The 19,750-nt window shown below is 38.2% G+C and overlaps 1 protein-coding gene across 4 annotated transcripts; it reads right to left on the minus strand.

The window, feature by feature from the left end:
- Positions 1-653: 653 nt before the first annotated feature.
- smad2 (SMAD family member 2) lies at positions 654-19,669 on the minus strand. Of its 4 annotated transcripts, none has more exons than XM_085279185.1 (11): positions 19,489-19,667; positions 15,823-16,287; positions 11,060-11,149; positions 8,895-9,088; positions 8,468-8,602; positions 8,227-8,289; positions 7,980-8,033; positions 7,662-7,874; positions 7,112-7,249; positions 5,570-5,714; positions 654-4,326 (listed from the first exon to the last, which is right to left on the minus strand). In XM_085279185.1, the coding sequence occupies exons 2-11, from the start codon at positions 16,071-16,073 to the stop codon at positions 4,203-4,205; spliced, it is 1,407 nt and encodes a 468-aa protein (XP_085135311.1). In that variant the 5' UTR covers positions 16,074-16,287; positions 19,489-19,667; the 3' UTR covers positions 654-4,202. The 4 variants fall into 4 exon arrangements, with proteins under 4 accessions (XP_085135311.1, XP_085135309.1, XP_085135310.1 ...); XM_085279183.1 differs by having other exon boundaries at positions 8,215-8,289; positions 19,489-19,666; XM_085279184.1 differs by having other exon boundaries at positions 8,215-8,289; positions 19,531-19,661.
- Positions 19,670-19,750: the final 81 nt, after the last annotated feature.

Consider the following 19,750-nt stretch of genomic DNA (forward strand, 5'->3'; position numbering starts at 1 on the left):
CTGGTTAACAGAACACACAGAAAACCGTTGCCTTGATTTCTGCTGTGACATTCAGAGGGTATGGTCAGAATTTGACATAAACCATATGAAAGCATGGATCATGTCTAGTTTCTATTAACTCTCCAGGCTGTTGGTTCTGATGGTGTAGTCATGTGGGGGATTTTTTTCTTGACACACTTTAGGCCTCTTCATATCATATGAGCATTGTTTAAACACCACAGTCTCCCTGAGTATTGTTGCTGACCATGTCCAACCCTTTAAAACCACAGTGTGCCCATCTTCTGATGGCCCCTTTCAGCATAACGCACCATGTCGCAAAGCGCAAATGGCCTCCACAATCACAAATTTCAATCCAGCAGACCACCTGAGATATGCGGTATGAGTTTGGGATGTGCAGCCGACAATTCTGCATCCGAGGACTGTTTCCTTGTTTTATCTATGCCAAGAAGAATTAAGGCAGCTCTGAAGGTACAAGAACCAGCCTGTTTATGCCGAGAGCGAAAACACCACAAAGGACAGTATTTTAAATTAAAGAAATTCAGGTAAACTGTCAGTTTTAACTGATGACTACACCAACATGAGCTTTATTCATTTATGTAGAACACTCAGCCTAACAAAGGCTAGAACTATTTGCAATGCAACACAAGACACTATTTTCAGTTGAATTAAAACAGCTTTATTAGTGTACACAGTAAGAAGTTGTATATGCAAGGTAGTTGGAAAGCCTATGAAGTGAAGTGTTTGAAAAGACAAATTCCAAGAGACTGTCTAAGTGAATATGCTCCATTGACAGCAAGCAAAAGGAACAGCATGTATGATAAAAACAAAAGTACAACTATATAACAACACATCACTAGTGACATGTAGAAACTTCACTGTCTCCAAAGAACCACCTTCTTGACGATTCACCTGAAAGAGGCTTATTTGAAGATACACAATTGTCATCACAATCAGGAAACAAAAAGAAATAATAATAATAACAATAATAATACAACACGTGATCCTTAAATAGGAATGTGGACCTTCAGAATGTGTTGAATCAGCCGTCATGAAACCTTATTTGGTTTCATCTTCCCTCTGAGAGCTGGTAATTTGTAGGGCAGGCTAAAGTCTTAGGTGGCACTTAAAAACAAATAGAAGCGAAGGCTTTTGCTGGATCCCGGCAATACGCACAAAACAGTATGACTAGCCATCAGAAAAAAAACGAAAAGAAAAAACAAAACAAAAACCTTATCAATGTTTCTGCATAGAACAAACGTGGGTTAGCAATAATACACCATGATATCGTCACTTTAACATTTGGAAAGTCTGGCTATAACTTCCAGTCAACATTTTCCCTAATAAATAAAAAAAGAAAATATAAGACAGGTTGACAGATAAATAACAAAAAGATAAACAACATTTACCACATTGAGCTGGTTTTAGTCTGGTTACAGATGAGCATTAGTTAGGTGAAGAGTATAGGTCAACATTTGCCTGGGTCAAACCAGTATAAAGACAGGCAGGGCTCTAAAGTAAAGATAAAAATAAAGGCAATGAAGTACACTGCCTAATGAGAGACGTCATCCATCAACTGTGCGCTCTAAAACCCACCTACTGAAGTTTGACATCTTTGAATATGCAATAATGTATCATGTACCAGGATTTCTGGACTTCATGTCTTGGCCCTCATTATGTGAGAAGCTAAACCTTCATTTTGGTGTCCTTACTTAAAAAATAAAATAATAGCAATAATAATATGTCACATCTGCATCACTGATCAAGTAGAAGATGGGAATGTGTTTACGTGCACACCAACAACAGCTCTTTTATTTAGAGAATGTAAAATGAGGATACTGGGAATGTGACAGCAAGAGCCACAACAATGAGGCAAGTGAGTCCCATTATTATATATTTACATGTCCCACTTAAAATCCCAAGTAAAGAATTCACTTACAGTACAGAGACTTCAACTTAGTATCCCGTGTGCAAGTAAACACACTCATTGTTAATTAATGTGCATGTGTTGAATTACGGAACTCAATCAGCTTTTGATGCAGTTTGTTCACTGCACACTGGAATCTTAACTCCACAAATACACCTTTCAGCAACAGAGCTATATTAATTAATACCATGTGCTGTATACTCCATTGCGAGGCGGTTGGATTATACATCAATATCCAAAAGGTCAGTTATTTAGTCATCGAAACACCTTACTTTTTCTAATAGCTGTGGTACTTAACCATAAAATGCTCATCTTTAATTGTGGAGCTCAAACAGCCACTGGTGAATTTAAAGATTAAGCCGATCTTTGGTCAGACTCTGAGATGAAATACTGGTATCACTAAGATGACATCTGTAAGAGCCTAAATATGGTGAAAGTCTCCAAATTTCACACGTTGAAGAAAGAAAGGTATCAATTAGGACAATGTCAGTCATTGAGCGCAATGATAACTAAATGTGCTTTAAGTGGTAAATTCAGTGATAATGGTATATCCTATGCTACACGCACGCACACACACAAATAGTCATCAAGCTGTAATAATTTTCAAACTGAAGGTATGTTCTAAGAAAAATAAATTCTAATAAAAAGGAAGAAAGCTTTAAAGATTTTAAATATATTTATATGTAAAAAATACTCAGAAAATACAAAATGTAGCTAAAGGAAACAAGTAAAGAAAATAACTGTAGAGTAACTAGCTTGTGGAGTACTTAAAGCTTGAATACTTAAACGCTTTCAAACGCCAATGTCGGTACCAGCTGGCTTTCAGATAGGAAATTTTATTTATTTATTCATTTTTCAAATCAAATGAACACCAATTCATGCAATGTAAGGGCCCAAATCTTTACAGTAAATAGTCTAAAATAATAATCTTCTTCTGTGATTATCTTGAATCGAATAGGCTTTTCAACACTTCTATATTTTCAATTTAAAAGCATACCTTGCTATATTTTACATGAAAGGCAACCATTTTTAATTTAGGATAGTGCAAGTGCAGAATAGAGGATGCTTGTTAATTACAGTCCAACACTGCAGGACTTTACTTACTGATAAAATGTCAATAATGATACACTATTGCAGAGATTTATGCCTCTTCCACAAATGTGAAACATAGGGAATAGGTGTTTATCTTTTCCTCTTGTTAGACGTAAGCAATAGTGAAGCCTTGTGTTTAATCTTAAGCCTGTGCATCTCAAAGTCTATACAGAGCTCCTCTTCACAAACAAGCCGATGTAACTGTGGAATAAAATAAGGAGAATGTAAGAGAGGGTGCATGGGAGGAACAAATTTTGGCCTAGTGTGACATATTGTAGACACTTGCTTCAAGTAATCCTCAACTTTAATTCCAATCATCTACACTAGGTGGTTAGTGATGACTACTACTATTTAATGGAAACTCCTCACCAACCAGTCCACACTTCGTATAAAGAGGAGACACTTTATCATTATGAAAACAAAGGAAAAGGAAAGCGCATATGGTTTGTGTGCATGAGAAAATGCGAAGATGGGGTTCATGAGTAATTAAACCCCTTTAAGAGCAGAAGACTTTGCATTCCAACATAGTGAGGTCAGTGATAACAACAGCACATGACTGACTGGGAGAAGAGAGGAGCATCCCAAATCAAATGGAAGTTTGGTCGCCAGAAAATGAAGATGTGAAGTTGGCTTTGGTCGATTGTGAGCCTGGAGTGGCAGTAGTACTGTTAGTCAGCGTCGTGTAAACGGAAATACTGACATGGGATCAAAGTTGTGCTGTGGTAAATAGGTAGTGAAGATGCGATCTGAACGAGTAGTTGGACAGACTGTCCAGCAAGTAGAAGGTCACATGCTCGATGCCCGAAGCAGCTGTTGCTGTGTCAGTGAGGAGGATAATAAAGCTCTGTCCTGCTTTGGGTTTTCAGATCAGAAATGTAGGCTCGCCCAATAGGACATCACTCTCTTGTCATTTTGATATTGCAAGGTGATCTCACTTGATGAGAACTAGAATGTGTCAGTTGTTCCAACAGAGTCAGGGTCTATTGTGGCATCACTTAATAAACCACTATTGTCAATTAGTGATGTCAAGCTCTTGTCCTCCGGGTCCAATGTGTGTGGGGGTTTTTTCTTCTTGTTTTTGTTTTGTTGTTTGTACATCACTTAAGACTGCATGGTGCTCTCCTTTAGGATACACTGTTCAAACACTGAAATGTCTGACTTTGTATCTGCAAAAGCAGGACACTGTTTAGGACATACTAGAGCAGCGCACTGAGGGTGAACCCATTTGGGTCAACACCTTATCCAACCACTGGAGGGGGCCATTGAGATGCAGTTCAATCCAACAAGGGGTGCTGGTGACTGTCTGACGCCTGCAAGGATAAAAATATAGCACATGGGTATGGGACAAAAGTAGCATTTCATGTGATTTGTTATTGATAATAAGCAGCATTTATAGATGGATTTCATATCAATATTCATTTTTTATTTTTTAAAGCACAAAAAAAAAAAACCCAGTATGTTAAACATTATTATGAGATTTCTTACGTGTGATTAAAAATACTAAAATGTACATCTGAGTTTGCAGTTTGTCCAAGACTGTTACATTGTGTGTTACTCTTGGCAGGATGCCTTTACTGCACTCACAGTCTGTTTGGGACATGCCAACCAACTACTACTCTGTTTAAATACAAAACTGTTTGGGGTGTAAAAAGCACCCGTTTTACCTTCCACTGAACACTGGGGAGCAGTAAGGCAAAAAGTCAGTCCTCATCCTTTGTTAATGATGTTCCATGCATTTAGCTCCTAAAAACTTAACATTTTACGTGCACACACAAACTATGACCACTTAAAATCTTGCACGAGCTGCTTCTCTATGACCTGCATGTAAGATATACTGCTGACACCGCAATAGAGAGTGAGAGTGTACCTAGATTTGAATTTCAAGTCCTTCATCACTTTCTCAAGTTAGGTTGCTGATTCACTATTTCTCCTTAAGACTAATTTACTTAGGTTCAGTCCATTAACTTGAAGGTATACAAGCTATGAGTCAGTGTTAAGGGAAACTACAGTCTTTTTCATGCACAGTCCAATAGCTTCAGAAAAGTCCCCCTAGAACATCTTGAGAACTAATACAACTTCTATTGCTGACTATTCAACCATCACATCATGGCAAGCAAAATGTGCAGAGGTGAAGGGAACCACAAGCTTTGTCACAACTATTTGTGACACTTACCGTATGTGGCCTCTACCCACAAGCTCATTTTTAGTGCATAAAGAACTTAGATGGACACTGATGTGTACACAAAATTACAACCAAAAGTTGTTTTTAAAAAGGGAAGGTAGGCCTAAGCCTTTCAGTTCATAGAACCAGAAAAATATTGTTAGCAATCAGAGTCATGCCAACATTTGCAACATTAACAGTTTACAGAGAAAAATAAATGAATTAAACGGCTCAGAAATTGCAAACACTATATTCCTGAGCAGTCCACAGAGAGAGAGAGACAACACTACTGAGTTTTACTGAGCAACTCTCTGGTCTGATGGGGACCAGAAAGCCCTCCATTCATTATGGATGGCAGTGTAAGAGAACATGTGCTTCAGAGACAAATTCACCTGTACTCAGCTCCCCAGCCCTTGACAAAACTCATTCTGATGGTGCACATCCTGGTTAGTTGGTATACAGCCTCAAACCCTTGATTTACTGACTGGGCCAGCAGTGCGGCAAACTCCTGGTTGTTAAAAATCTTCAGATTACAGCCTATCAAAACAGAAAAAAAATACATTAGAAAAAGGAAACGAACAAAATGATGTGTGGGACTAATAATCCCCACCAGGAAAGATTTAATTTAGTTAATGCAAATACTCCGAGGACATTTCATTTTTCACATTTGTGCACATGTAACATTTTACAAAAATAAAGCCAAATTAACAACAAATTAAATAAATGTGCATTTCCAAAACCAGTAAGCTGAATATTAGAATTAGCAAGATCACAGTTGTGCTATATTTGTAGGTACCAAGCTGAACCATTGTGAGGAGTGGGTGTGTTGCATGTTAGGAATTATTCTACACAAGCCTTACAAATCTGACCCCTGAATGTTCAAAAGATCTTTGTGGTGCATTTCAGTACCACTGTGTGCTTCAGTAATGATAGCGTTCACACTGCTCTTTTGGCCAGGGATGAAATGTTCAAAGTTACATGGGTACAGATGAGTCAGAGTGTGGGTGAGTGTCTGAAAAGACTGTCACACTGTAATCCCTTTCTTCAAGCTCAATTTCATCAATATCAGAGGGGGGGGGGTCTACATATCAGAGCTATTTTAATTTAAAAAAAAAAACAAAAAACAAAAAGCACAGCCATCACGCACCATCATTTTCTTAATCTTTGTTTGGTGATACTTCCATTGGAGGAGGACCAACACTAAGGTTTTTTGTTTTTTTTCCCCAAGAAGGGCACAAGCAGGTTGTATCCCCTGAGAAGGCAGAGATCCTTCAATGTGTACAGCAAAACACTAGGGATTTTCTATCAGTCGGACGCCAACAGACTAAACAAACCAATCTGGAAGGCCACCTCTGTGATACAAGCTGGACACGTTAGAAGCCCTCTGAACCACTTACTGTACAGGCAGCAGTGCACTTTTTACTAAGAGTGATTCAGCTCCAGACTGACTGACACAGGAAATTGTGGTTCATGCCATAACTGTGTTCAAATTAACACATATGCCTAGCAGAGAATCATCTCTCAAAAGTTTATCTCAACCCTGCAGTGTCACAGCACTTAACACTTACTGATTTACTTCACTGTACTGCACTTTCTGCTACTGAGAAACTTTAATAGCATCTGATATCTGCTATGCTGTTTCTACTACACTAGGTAAGTCACTTTTTTATAAACTTAGATTTTTTTTTACTGTATTGTATGCTACTACCTAATATTGTCAGCCAAACATTTACTTATTTAACATTTTTTAATACTCATTTTGATCCCAGATTAGTTTTTACCTTTCTGAGACATTTGCAAAATTCACATCTTTAGGATAAATAAAGTACATCTTCTATACTGTATCTTGTAAGCAAACCAGGCAGGACCTTTTTAAACTGTTGTATAAGAATCATTCAGCTTTATTTAAAAAATAAAACAAAACATGTACAAACCTGGTGGTATCTTGCAGACTGTGGCGGGGTGCCAGCCATATCGTTGATTGCAGTTAGGACTCTGGACAAAAATGGCACTGTCGCTGAGGCACTCGGCAAACACCTCCCCTCCGATATAATACAATCTCACGCCACGACCTGCAGAATGTATCACAGAAAAATTAATGTGAAGCTAACGAAAAAAAGACAGAAAAAAAAAATCACAAAGGCTTACTCTGGAGCAAAGCTTGAACTTGAGTGAAATATCAGTGGACATAGTGCTATGGAAAGTCTTAAATCAGTCACACCTATTCAGCAACATGTCTTTATCAGATAGATTTTTAAAGCCATCACTGAAAGAACTGCTGTATTTCTCACAGCACCTTTACAATTGAAATCTCTGTAAAGACACATTTACAGCTCAAGGACGTCAGTGTAATGAATCTGAGATTCATAGTGCAGGTATTGTTAAAGTGCCGCAACACTGTAAAAATCCTTAAAAAGAGCTTTTCCCACACAGAGTAGCTGCTACACCATGTTATTTTTGAGTGTGTGGCAGTGTATGCTGTACCTATGTGTCTCCTTGTCATTTCAACAGTAGCATTTCTGTTAACATTGCTGAGAAGCCCTAAACAGAAGCGTTCAGAGTTGGAGGGATCGGTGAAGCCATCAACGGTCAGGGATGGCTGTGAGGCATGGAACGTCTCTCCAACCCGCTGGTTTAGCTCGTAGTAAGCTATAGAGCACCAGAATGCTGGTTCGCTATAGGTGACTGGCTGAAGGTCTGAAAGAAAGAAATCAAGGTGGTAATGTTTAAAGTTTTCATTGAATCATTTATTGATAATTTCCAAGGAAACTAAAGATAAATAAACCAATAAATCGCTCTTACCCAGGCCGTGACTGACAGGAGACAGGGTGCTCGGTGACATTTCTGCTGGTGAGCCTGATGACAAAAACATACAACACATTACATCTTGTTGTACTCTGTTTTGCATTTTAAACACTGCCTGTGTAAAACACACTGCTGTAATGACGTGCATGTGTGAGGAAAAAAAAAAATCCAGAAGTTTACATGAGAGTATAATCTTAAGGATATTTCCAAGTGCTAAACTCAACTAATCTACCTGATTCCATACTTTGATTCATCTGCTGGTCGCTCGTTTCACCATCTTCACTCATATAGCCAGGTGGAGGAGTGTCTGTAAAAAAGGAACATTAAATAAGATGTGTATTCTTAACAGCAACCATTGCTTAAAACCCAAACAAAGCCAAGGGGTTTTTATACTAAACCAAAGCTCAAGAGTTAGCACAGAAAGATCAGTTGTTACTTTAAACAAATGAGTGAAACTACTGAAATATGAAGGAAAACATACATACCTGGTATATAGTTATTAGGAGGATCTATGCCTGCAGGGAAGTTGGTGTTTTCAGGAATGGAGTTTGTAAAGTCGTCTAGAGGCGGAAGCTCTGTCAGAATCTCTGTGTGACGTGGGACCAACACCGGTGGCAGCACTGAAGAGAAAAGGAGTGTTATTGACAAGTACAGATGGAAATTGTTATACCAATTAATATGATATAATTATATGCATTTTTCCACTAAATATAATCTTGTAAAAAGACGAATGAACACTAATATAAACACATTTAGACTGATTTTAACAGCACAAAACGGAAAGAGACTAGGAGATCTAAAACAATGATTTTGCTATGACTACCATGCTCATAGGGTTGTTCAAGGACATCTTGAACACCAGAACCAAAAGTACTTGAAGTAAGAGGACACACAATTCTCAAGGACCCTTACCAGGTGTCTCCACTCTCTGGTAATGGTAGGGATTGACACACACTTCATCCTTCTTAAGGTTAAATGCATACTGGCAGGTGTCAATGGCCCTCAGCTCATGGTGGCTGTGAAGGTCAGGCCATCTCCACAGGCGGCAGTAGATGACGTGAGGCAGGCCCTTACGATGAGACACCTGAAGACGGCCATCCAGTGACCTAAGCGAGAGAAGATGAAAAGCAGCTCATAATGCGCCAAGATCTTCACAAAAAACTCTCAGAAACTCTGAAAGGTGATTGTGTCATTTCTGGTTTGAAAGTGCTTACTAATATATACCGTAATTGTCGGGCTATAAGCCGCTACTTTTTGCACAAGCTTTGAACCCTGCGCCTTTTAGTCAGGTGCGGCTTTTCTATGGATTGTCCATGATTTTTGTCATATCGTAAGACGATTTGTTTTGTTTGTTCCGCTGTTGTACGGCACTACGTTGCCTGGCGGAAGGGCATGTGATCAGACACACAGTATCGGGGTTCAAGAGTGGTGTGTTGGTCACGTGTCCATCCGCCAGACAACATAGTGCCGTACAAGTAGCGTGAAAAACAGGACACCGCTACGGCCCTTCTGAGGGTGTTCGACTCTGACACTGACAACGAGGATTTCTTTGGTTTTGAAAGTGACAACGAAGGAAAGAAGCGGAGAGTGGATGACGAAGCCATCCTGAGCCTGTTTGTATCCGACACTGGAGAAGAGGACTTTGGTGGTTTTAGTGGGCAGGAAGATGGTGGTGAATGACTGACTTTTCTTCTTGTTAAAGCCGTGTCACTGCACCTGAGCCTAAAAGGTAGTCCGAATCTATTTTTCTGGTGTGCTGTAGGTTATTGTTATGTACTACATTTGTTACTCATTTATGAAGCACAGTACATGTTTCCTACTTGTAATTACCGCTACTTGTACATATACCTAAAAGGTTATGCAAATATGTACCCATAACTTGTTTTTCAAAATATTAATAAAAGGGGTGTGTCTCCAAACAGCCATCTCTTTCCTGACAATTCCCTTTGTGCATATTCTCTTACATATGATAAGTCAACATTGAAACACCTGCGGCCTTTAGTCAGGTGCGGCTAATGTATGTACAAAACAGGATTTTCCCCTGATTTTAGCTTGTGCGGCTAATATTTGGGTGCGCTTTGTAGTCCGGGAAATACGGTATATGTTTTTAAAAGTTACTGGATATGTTGCATGGCTAAACCTTATTTTAAAAGCCTACCTGCTAGTTGATTATTTAAAAAGCTATAAAGAAAGCTTTTCAGTGGAAATGACCAGCTACATTATTTCCTTATCATCTAAATAATAAGGGTGGGGGAAAAAAATCGATACTGTGTAGTATGGTGATATTTTGTTTGCTAATTATGTATCGATACAGGGACAGCAGAAATCGATATTCTGTTACAAAAAGGTTTTTGTGCTCTGACTTCAGAGCATGTTGATCCTTTTTCTGAGCAAGAATCCTGACATTCCTTCACTGTCCAAATGTGTTTAACTTGTTTTTTGGCAGAAATAAACATGACAGTTTACTTATTTTAATTTAAGACATGTTTTATTTTAATTAAGTTTAAAACTTTTTTATTTAATGTAAAATTATATTTTGTTTTAATTTACTTTCAAATTCTTCAGTTGCTGAAGGGGCTGCATAGTTTTCATAAATTGCATAGTTCAGAATAGCTATAATTGTACCAGATGGTTGCATTCAGTTAAGTTGGACTAGACTGTAAAACAAACCGTTCAGTTTGTCAACAATAAAACTGACTGAAATGAGAGAAAGACTGAGTGTGAGACTTTGATATCAGATAAAATGAATATTGATAAAGTTTACCTTTATGGAGAGAATCTGAATATCGCAAAATATTTTAAAAAATTGCAATAATATCGTATCGTGCGTTAAGTATTGTGATAATATCGTATCGCGGGATGTATGGTGATTCCCACCTCTACTAAATAACCAAAAATGCAAAGTTGTAGCACAAGTTGTGATTACATCTGGTTTAAAAAACAAAAACAACAGAAATGACCCCATCTTAAAAAAAACAATAGGCATTACTTTTTTCTGCACAACTTTTGCAATAATGAAGACATATGTAGTAAATCTGTTGGATCACTGTATTTTTCATGCATGTGAGTATATTCACCTGCTGTGGTCAGGATATCCGTACATGCCTGCTGAGTCCCACTGCTCTATCATGTGGCCTGAGCCTAGACCCCAAAGGTCTGAGCAATTGCTACAGACACAGAAACACACAGGCACGCACACCAAAGACATGCATACACATACACACGCACACAAGTGGAAAAAGAAAAAAAAATACAAAATGAAAGCAAACAGATGGTAAACATGAGGCGTTTCATTCCAAATTAGTACGATGAAATCACAGATATGTACAGTTGGTAACTCAATGGCATGAAGGAAGGAAAAAGCTCCACCTTCAGTTTCCCAGTAAGAGACCAACAAGATGACAGATGACTGCAAGACAAATCCAAATCAGACAATAGTGATGTGGTGCAATCAGGTGACACAGAATGGCTCCGTAAGATAATACAATTCCAGGCATGCATCCAATTGTCATTTACTTGACTTAGGTGGCTAATAAGCCGCTAAAATGCACAACTGCAAAGAACACACAAACAAATAAAAATAAAATAAAACCACACATTTGGGCATGTTTTTTTCAAAAACATGAGAAGTGTGATGTGAAGAAATATATTAATCTAAACATGAATGATATGTGAATGAGAACATTTAAAAAAAAAAAGAAATCACTAAACACTTCGTGTGTCAAGACGTGAGAAAAGAAAAAAAAAAAAAAGGATACAACACTAATGTGTATCTGCATATAAGGAGTTTGTGTGAGAGATCCTGTTGTCTGAGTAGAGCAAAATGATTGTCATGCCTGTCTGTGCAAGGTTCTCTATCTCGAAGCTTATCACCCTACTTGCATAGTTTTACAACTACAAGAATCACAGATAGCACTTTGCCTTCTTCCTTTCCTACTTAAAAAGGTCAAAAGTACAAGGTCTCTTGAGTCCATCGTCAAAAAGCCCCCTGTCTGGGAACCCTTGATCTTCATCTATTCACCTATTGATCACTGGAGATAATTTGACACAAAACTAGAACTGTATTTTAAAAGCGTCTTCTTGCAAGTTTAACCAAAGTATGCGCAAAACATTAGGCTGTTGTCATTTAAAATTTCCATTACCACCAACTATCTCCAGAAATAGCAGAGCTGCTACAGTGTTTCCTACCTCCAGTCAGAAAGAAACCTACAAACACCTTGCAATACTCGAGATACCTTTTTCCACATCCTTCACTCCACCCACAAAAAGACCAAAAGAAAAAAAAAAATTGACTTTATTGTCACTTTCTTGAGCTTAAAGGAAATTAGAGGCGATGTGACGTACTATGCAGCTAAAAGAATCCAAGCTGTGTAGTTACAACCCTTAAAACATACTGTCTAAACAAATGTCTTTCGGTAACTATCATGATTTTATCAGTTCTACATCAGAAACTACAATCTAACCTACATTCCTCAATGAGAAGAAAACAGCAGACATTTAGCATCATGCAAGTCTTGTCTTTTTCATTTACAGGACATGGATGACAACATATGATGAGCCATTCTCATCTGTGCTAAAATCTCTGACAACTTCCTCAACAGTTAGACCACTTTCAGATGCACTGTTTAGAATACAGTACATAACCACATACAATACTGTGCAAAAATGTTGTGCTGGCCCTCATTTCTTTGCATCTTGCTTCTATGACGGCTTGGGCTGCATTTCAGCCCTAGGTGTTGGGGATCTTGTAAGAACTGATTGTATCATGATTACAGAAAAGTATCATTAGATTTTGATCCACCACACAATACCATCTGGAAAGCATCTGATGGGCTGCAACTTTCAGTCTGGCAATGATCCCAAACACACTCGAATGGAAAACTGTCAGTTTCAGTTATTGATTGGTCTCCCCTGAGCCTGGACCTCAATATTATTGAAGTGGTAAGGGATCATCTAGACAGAGAACAAAACAAAAGACATCTGGCATCCAAAGAACTTTGAATGTCCTTCAAGAGAACAATTCCTGAAGACTACTTAAAGAAAGCTTGCCTAAGTTAGATTAAGTCTACTACAATTGTACAAACCCTGTTTTTGCCTTTTATACTGTATTTACATTTAGGTTTTTACATGTTTGAATACATCACTGCACATATTTCTACAGTTTCTTAGCAAAATATAAAGAAATGATGGGTACCTTAAAACTTTTGCAAAGTACTGATTTTATATCTATCTATGCGCGCTCATCCATTCAGAGTACATCTACACAAATGCATTAAAGACTGCAATGTAATTATGTCTGTCTGACCTCAGCCAGAAATCTGACCAGAGTGCACTGCTGAGAAACTATCTGCCCACCAAGGACGTCGTCTAATATTCCTTAATACAGAAGGTGAACCTGTGTGTGCTACAAGGCCAAAAAAAGGAAAAAAGAAATACAGTGCAAACTCCATCACATTAGCTGCATTTACATTTCTGGTCACCTCACAAAGCCCTCAATTGTTTCACAAACTAAGTTACAAAAAATGGAAGGAAAGCAGGAAAGCACCAGTCTGCCAAACCAGACACATGCTAGTTTCAACTCCATTATATTCTCGGTAAATCTGACCAGCATTCTCTGTGACTATATGGGTTTCTACCCCAATACTCCAGCTTCGTCCCACAGTCAAAAGGTGAGCTTGTTTTGTTAATTGGCCATGGATAAGAGGTAGATACAGTGCTTTTAGTGTACAGAATAAGACACTTGCATGGATGTATGGTTAAATGTGGCCTGTAGTCTAAAGCACATATGTAGGACTAGAAAAATGTTATTGAAATGCCAATTGCTTTGAACACCTGATGTAAATTAGATCTGAATTTTCATTTCTTTTTCTTCTCCATATCTGTCAAAAGCTACCAATAGAAAGCAATGGGTTGAGTGATCAAGAATAGCACCCATCAATTCAGTGACAGGCCAGTCTGAGTGTGCTGATTTATGGTCAGCATAAGTACGTAGTGTGGTACTAAAATAATACCAAATTATAATTTGTAATTAACATGAGGCTTAAGACAGAAAGGAGAGAAAGACTACATTGCATAAAACACTTGAGAAGGGAAGCTTCTAATAATCCGATCCTCAGTGAATTAATGAAAGGTGATCACGTGTACTTTGTTGGGTTTCCATGACTTTTTTGTCTCACCTCATCTGGAGACTTCCAACACCTTCTCATGTGACAAACAGAAATCTACTGAAGCCATATGTAAGAGAGGTAGCCAGCGACTATTTGAACTAGGTATTATGGCAAACAGTTTCAGAATGAAAAGAATAAATAGATGCATTTTCTTTTGTTTTTTCTTCACTTGTTTGCAAAAACTGCAATTTGTTAAGAGAATATTCTTCACTGTAACAAACTGCACAACTCATTTTTTAATAGAATTTCATCAACTTTTGTAATCATATAATGTTCATCATATTTCAAACAGTTTGTTAACTGGTGCAGAATGCTTTACATACCAAAGGTATTCTTAAGTTTTTGGACATTGCTTCAACAGCTATTCACATTTGGTTGTCTCTTACTTTATTGCTTGAGAGTTGTAATAACATAATTTCTACAAAACTTACTGGACTTAAAGTGCTTCATGAAGTGAAGTGGCCAATGCAGAGTGCTAATTAAAAAAAAGCAGCTATTTAATTAGTAACGCCTGCTGTTATCTGAAAGTACTTAAAAGTATGCTACCAGTTAAACAACAACATTATGCTCCTACCTTTGAAGCCAGAGACGTTTATTACTTAAATAACATTTAGATCTTTGATTTGAAAATAAACTTTATAGAATTAGGAGACGAGATGGTGCAAACTACTGGCGCAAGACAAAAAAAATTTCTGAATAGATTTTAAAGATAAATTCTAGAATAGGCACGTTAATCTTTTCACTGTTTTCACTGTCATTATATTATGCTGCTATTCATACTGTCATTATATTAATGCTGCTATCCTGTATATATTGTACATACTATTGTTTGAGTACTTACGATTGTTTTTTTTGTACTTTTTATATTTTACATTTATATTTATTATTGAAACTTGCACCAAGGGAGTGGCACTCCAATTTCGTTGTACTCTGTACAATGACAATAAAGGCTATTCTATTCTATTCTATTCTATTCTATTCTAATCTTTTCACTGTTTTCGATCAAATTCATCCGAATGATCAGTCATCGGTATAATGTTCTCAAAGGAAACACTGAAATCAGCTCAGGCAGTTCATATTCTTAAGGTGCAGAAGACCACAAGGCTGATGCAATCAAAGATTATCAGAGAAAAATCAATATAGAGCAAACTCTGCAGACGGTGTGAATGCACCCCCGAGTTCTGCATATAGGTTAGTGAGTTCTAATGAAAGCAAGCACAAGATGGTTTTGGTTGGCAATGCATGCAGGACATCTGTTTCCTCCAACCTGGTTTCACTTCTGCTGCCTTGCTAACCTATGGCACAAAGTATTGGGGAAGTGGACCCACTGTTGCATAACGGAGACTTCTTTCTGCAAATGTGTGGGTGCCTGTCACTCTTTTTCTTACTTTCATGTGTGTTGATATACCTCACTGCACTCACTAATTTGCGGTATTGTGGCACACCATTCCATGCTGCCAGCAGATTTGTTTTTGTGTGGAAGTGTGACAGTGCTGAAAAAAGCAACTGCATTGTTCACTGTTGTAGTCTTCATTTTTAACCATTCAGTGAAAATGAAAAAATTAGCTTTATATAAATGTATTAATGCACAAAGCTGTTGTGAATGAGCGTCTACAGTTCAGAGACAAAAAAAAACAACATAGAAATACAGGATCTCTGGGTCCCTATCTTACCTGGGTATGGTGACACACTTTGTGTTGCTGTTCTGTGTACTGATCGCTTTCTCTAGCTCGTCCAATTGTCCCGTCTTCTTAAGCTTCTTTACCAAGCTTTTAACTGCTTTTTCACACCACTTCTCCTCCTGTCCACCTCCATTCTGCTCCCCAACCCCTCCGATTCCTGCTCCTCCGCTCCCCGCTGGAGTCTTCTTCCATCCCAAGAGCCGCTTCACAACAGGTGGGGTGAAGGGAAGGATGGAGGACATGGTAGCTTGTTGAATGTTCTGATGCCCCTCTTAATCTGTCTTGAGTTGGGAAAGAAGGGTTTGGGGGAGTGATATAGTTGACTGGTCTGAACTCACTGTTAATATACCCAGCGTATGTATGTCTTTTACGAGTAATGTTTGATCAGAACTAAGGCATTGGTCTTCAGAAGTCAAACTAAATATAGGGATTGAAGGGGAATAAATCCAAAGAAACCTAGAAAACAGAGAGAAAACACACATTAACATTTGTGCACAAAAATATTAAGTGAGATGAACAATTGAATGTATTTCTTTTAAACTTAAAGTTGTTGTTTTTTTTAATCATTTGTATCACAGCTTTCCACTATCACCTCTCCCACTGCACACAAAGCACAAAAATTTGATGCATCCGTATTAACAACCATCTCTCACCTCTCATATATTGTTTTTTTTTTTATTAAAGCCATTAACACCTAACTTTTGCAAACACTTTAAACAGAGACATATTTTTAGGACTACAACACTCACAGGTCATTTCACTGGCTATTTAAAGATATATAGAAATGATGAACAGCATTTGATTTGAAAATCTGAGTACTTAACTGACATAGCCTAAAAAAATGCCACCAATACACTATTTACAGAAACATGTTTCAAGTACAGGCAACAGAGCAACACTTATACATATTTATGACAGTCCTATATTACAAAGCAGTATTTGGGGCTTAGTGGAGGGACTTTAGGTTCAACCCAAGTTTTGAAACCCACTGCCTACTTATTAACTTAATATAACTTTCACTTTTGTCATTTTCTGGCAACAACTAATTAGACATACCCTGTGGTTACTAGCAGTTTTTAAGCAATTTTATATGTTGTTGTTTAGCCTTTAAAATAGTTATATAACACTAAAAGAACGCTAAGGCTGGTATAAAGCGTTGACCTTGTATAAAATTTGCAGTTCTACTTACCTGCCAGTTTAAATTCTGTTTATATTTTTGTTCGTTACTTGCTCTCACACAGTCTAAAACCACCAGGGTTGCATCCATCTTACCAAGCTAATGCTCAACCTGTGCTTCTATGACAGAGTTGTGGTGCTGAGAAGTCTACTAACTTACATATACAAAGCTTACTTGCTGGTTTTCTACTGGGCTTTAAATAGAGTTTTTATGTGCTGCTCCAGTCTTCCTAACCACACATTAATATACTTCTTATTTATATCATTTACATGCAATGCCCACCAGACACATACAATGCTGCTTTGGTTGCAGTAAATGTGCTACTTTTAGCTTGACATGTGTCTTTGACCACTTCATATTTTCTATTATTGTAGTTTTCTATTATTGTTTCTATTGTAAAGTAGAATAGGCCACCCCGCTACCAGTAAATGTATGCATGTTTGTGCCATATGTGGCCAACACCACTGTGTGAATGTGCTCATAGCTAGACTTGAAAAGCCTAGCTTGACTTATCGAGTTGATAGGAACCGTTGTGTGACCACTTAGCCCGACTGCCGATGTTAGAGTGAGTGAACCCAAATATCACAATTCATCCTGGTATACTGGATTTGCTTGTTAGTACAGCCCCCTTGCATTTCACTATTTACACCAAATTCTTTGGTCCCTAATGTAGTTATTCAGCATCACATGCATGTTGTTCATACAAATGCAGCTCTAGACAAATCAATACTAAACTTTTGAAGGATCCTAACCCATATAAATCTGTTATTCCAAATGGTGGATGGTGCACTTGATCCTGTTCCCCAGTATATAGTCGGCTTTGGAAACAACTAAAGGGTATATAATTATGCTAAAGTATTGTTTTTACTTAACAGGGAAGAACACCCATCTTAGGTAGCAATCTATAGCATTTCTGTAACCAAAACCTGTTATTACCCTATCATAAGGAAACTGAGGACTGTTTAATCCTGGTCAGTAGCAGGTTCCTAGAGGGAATTTCAGATGAAACCTGCTGGCCCACCTACTCCTGATAAACTCTTAAGCTTCCAGGATGCTTTTCTTTAGACTTTCAATCTGATATTCCCCTTCACTACAACTGAGTGGAGCAATTCTAAACCTCAACCTCACCCTCAATTGGACTAGCAACTAAGCAGAAAACAGCTCATGAAATGTGGAACACACACTAAACACCAAGTTCAGGACACTGATGTGAGCTTTGACTCGCAAGTGTAACCTCCTCCTGTATTAGACCTGTCTTTTTTATTGCAGAGAGCCATTTTCTAGCCTATTGATGGAAGAGCACACATGCTCAGACTGTGCAATTCAAACAGGACCTCCAGAGACAACTGTAATTGAATTACTAAAGGAAATTTGAAAATACATCTTCTTTGCGGACTCAGTCTTGCCAAGACGTATACTCCATTGCTTTTGGATTAGACAGCTGCACTACAGATCAATGGACTCTAATAAATCCAGACAGAACTACTGGCAGATGCAGATTTCTCAAGTTAGCTGCCAGGTGGAAAGGATAAATATCCTTAGTGTGTTACTCTGAAAGTCCAAGCTCCTTCTAAGAATTATTTTCACTTAATGCTTAACCCTTGGACTCCTACAGTAAGAGCAGCTTCCAGAGAGAGACCTTTCCTTAAAATAATTAACTACAAGCTTAATTCTGTGTTTGTTTGATACTGTCCAAACAGCAAAGCACGCCAAGCAATATTTCTAGCTGCAGTACGCAAAATAACAGCTACTGGATGAAAGCTTAATGGCTTTTTCAATAAACGGATTGAGTTCAATGAAAAGCAATTATTTGGTCCACATGAATGATCACTTAAGCGTTGTGGTTAATATGCTGAAGAGAAGCAATGGTTTTTCGAAATAACAAAATCTCAGGGACAAGCCGCTGGCGAGTGTGAGAGCCTTCAAAGTGAACACAAAGTCTCAATGCAAGTTAAGGAGTCAGGAGAACAAAACGTGCCGATTAGGCCGTTTGTTATTTGCTCCTCGGCCATTCGTTGATTCGTGTCAACTCGAAATCCTGGCATACTATCGGGATCTTACGAAGGGAATAAGCAACAATAATATGTCTGCAACGATCTGTTTGGGTTACTTCTTCTCCGAGATCGCCTGCATAACACACGCGATTCGAAGAATAAGCTAACGCTACTTAATGGCAAGGGGATGTAGACTTCAACGAGCCACAAAAGGCGAGTTGGTCTCATTGCTGGCTGTCATTTGCCCTCAGCCACATATTGGTGAAGATATTAGGGTTTCTTTTGTCTCGGAATGACTGATAGTTCCCCCTCATCCTCTTCACCTCGCCCCCCTCTCTCTCTCAAAAAAACAAAAAAAAAAAAACAAGAGTGCGAAAAAATCTGCTAGCAACCTTGCTACTTTGTCACAGACAAACAGGTCTGTGGCATGTTTTGTCGCTTACAAATCAATTCTCTTTCATTATTTAAAAAAAAAAACACGCTTACCCAGCACCGAGATAAAGTGAAGCTTAACAGTCACTGGAGTACCTGTGAAAAAAGCCTGCTTGCTCATTTTGAATTCATCCAGAGATACTTTGAAATGTATTTTCCACCTCCTAGCCGCCGGGATGATGGCTCCTCATTCAAAGCTCAACCAAACATGTATTGCTTCACGCAAAACAAACGTAAGAAGACTTCACAATGCCCCGCCCCCCAACTGGTTCTATTGGTCACATCCGGGGATTTAGCCCCAAAGCCCTCGACTGTT

The sequence above is a fragment of the Mchenga conophoros genome, linkage group LG7 (genome assembly GCF_057382185.1).
Source record: "Mchenga conophoros isolate Kocher_MC1m ecotype Shallow Benthic linkage group LG7, M_conophoros_male_GT1.1, whole genome shotgun sequence".
Classification (NCBI taxonomy): domain Eukaryota; kingdom Metazoa; phylum Chordata; class Actinopteri; order Cichliformes; family Cichlidae; genus Mchenga; species Mchenga conophoros.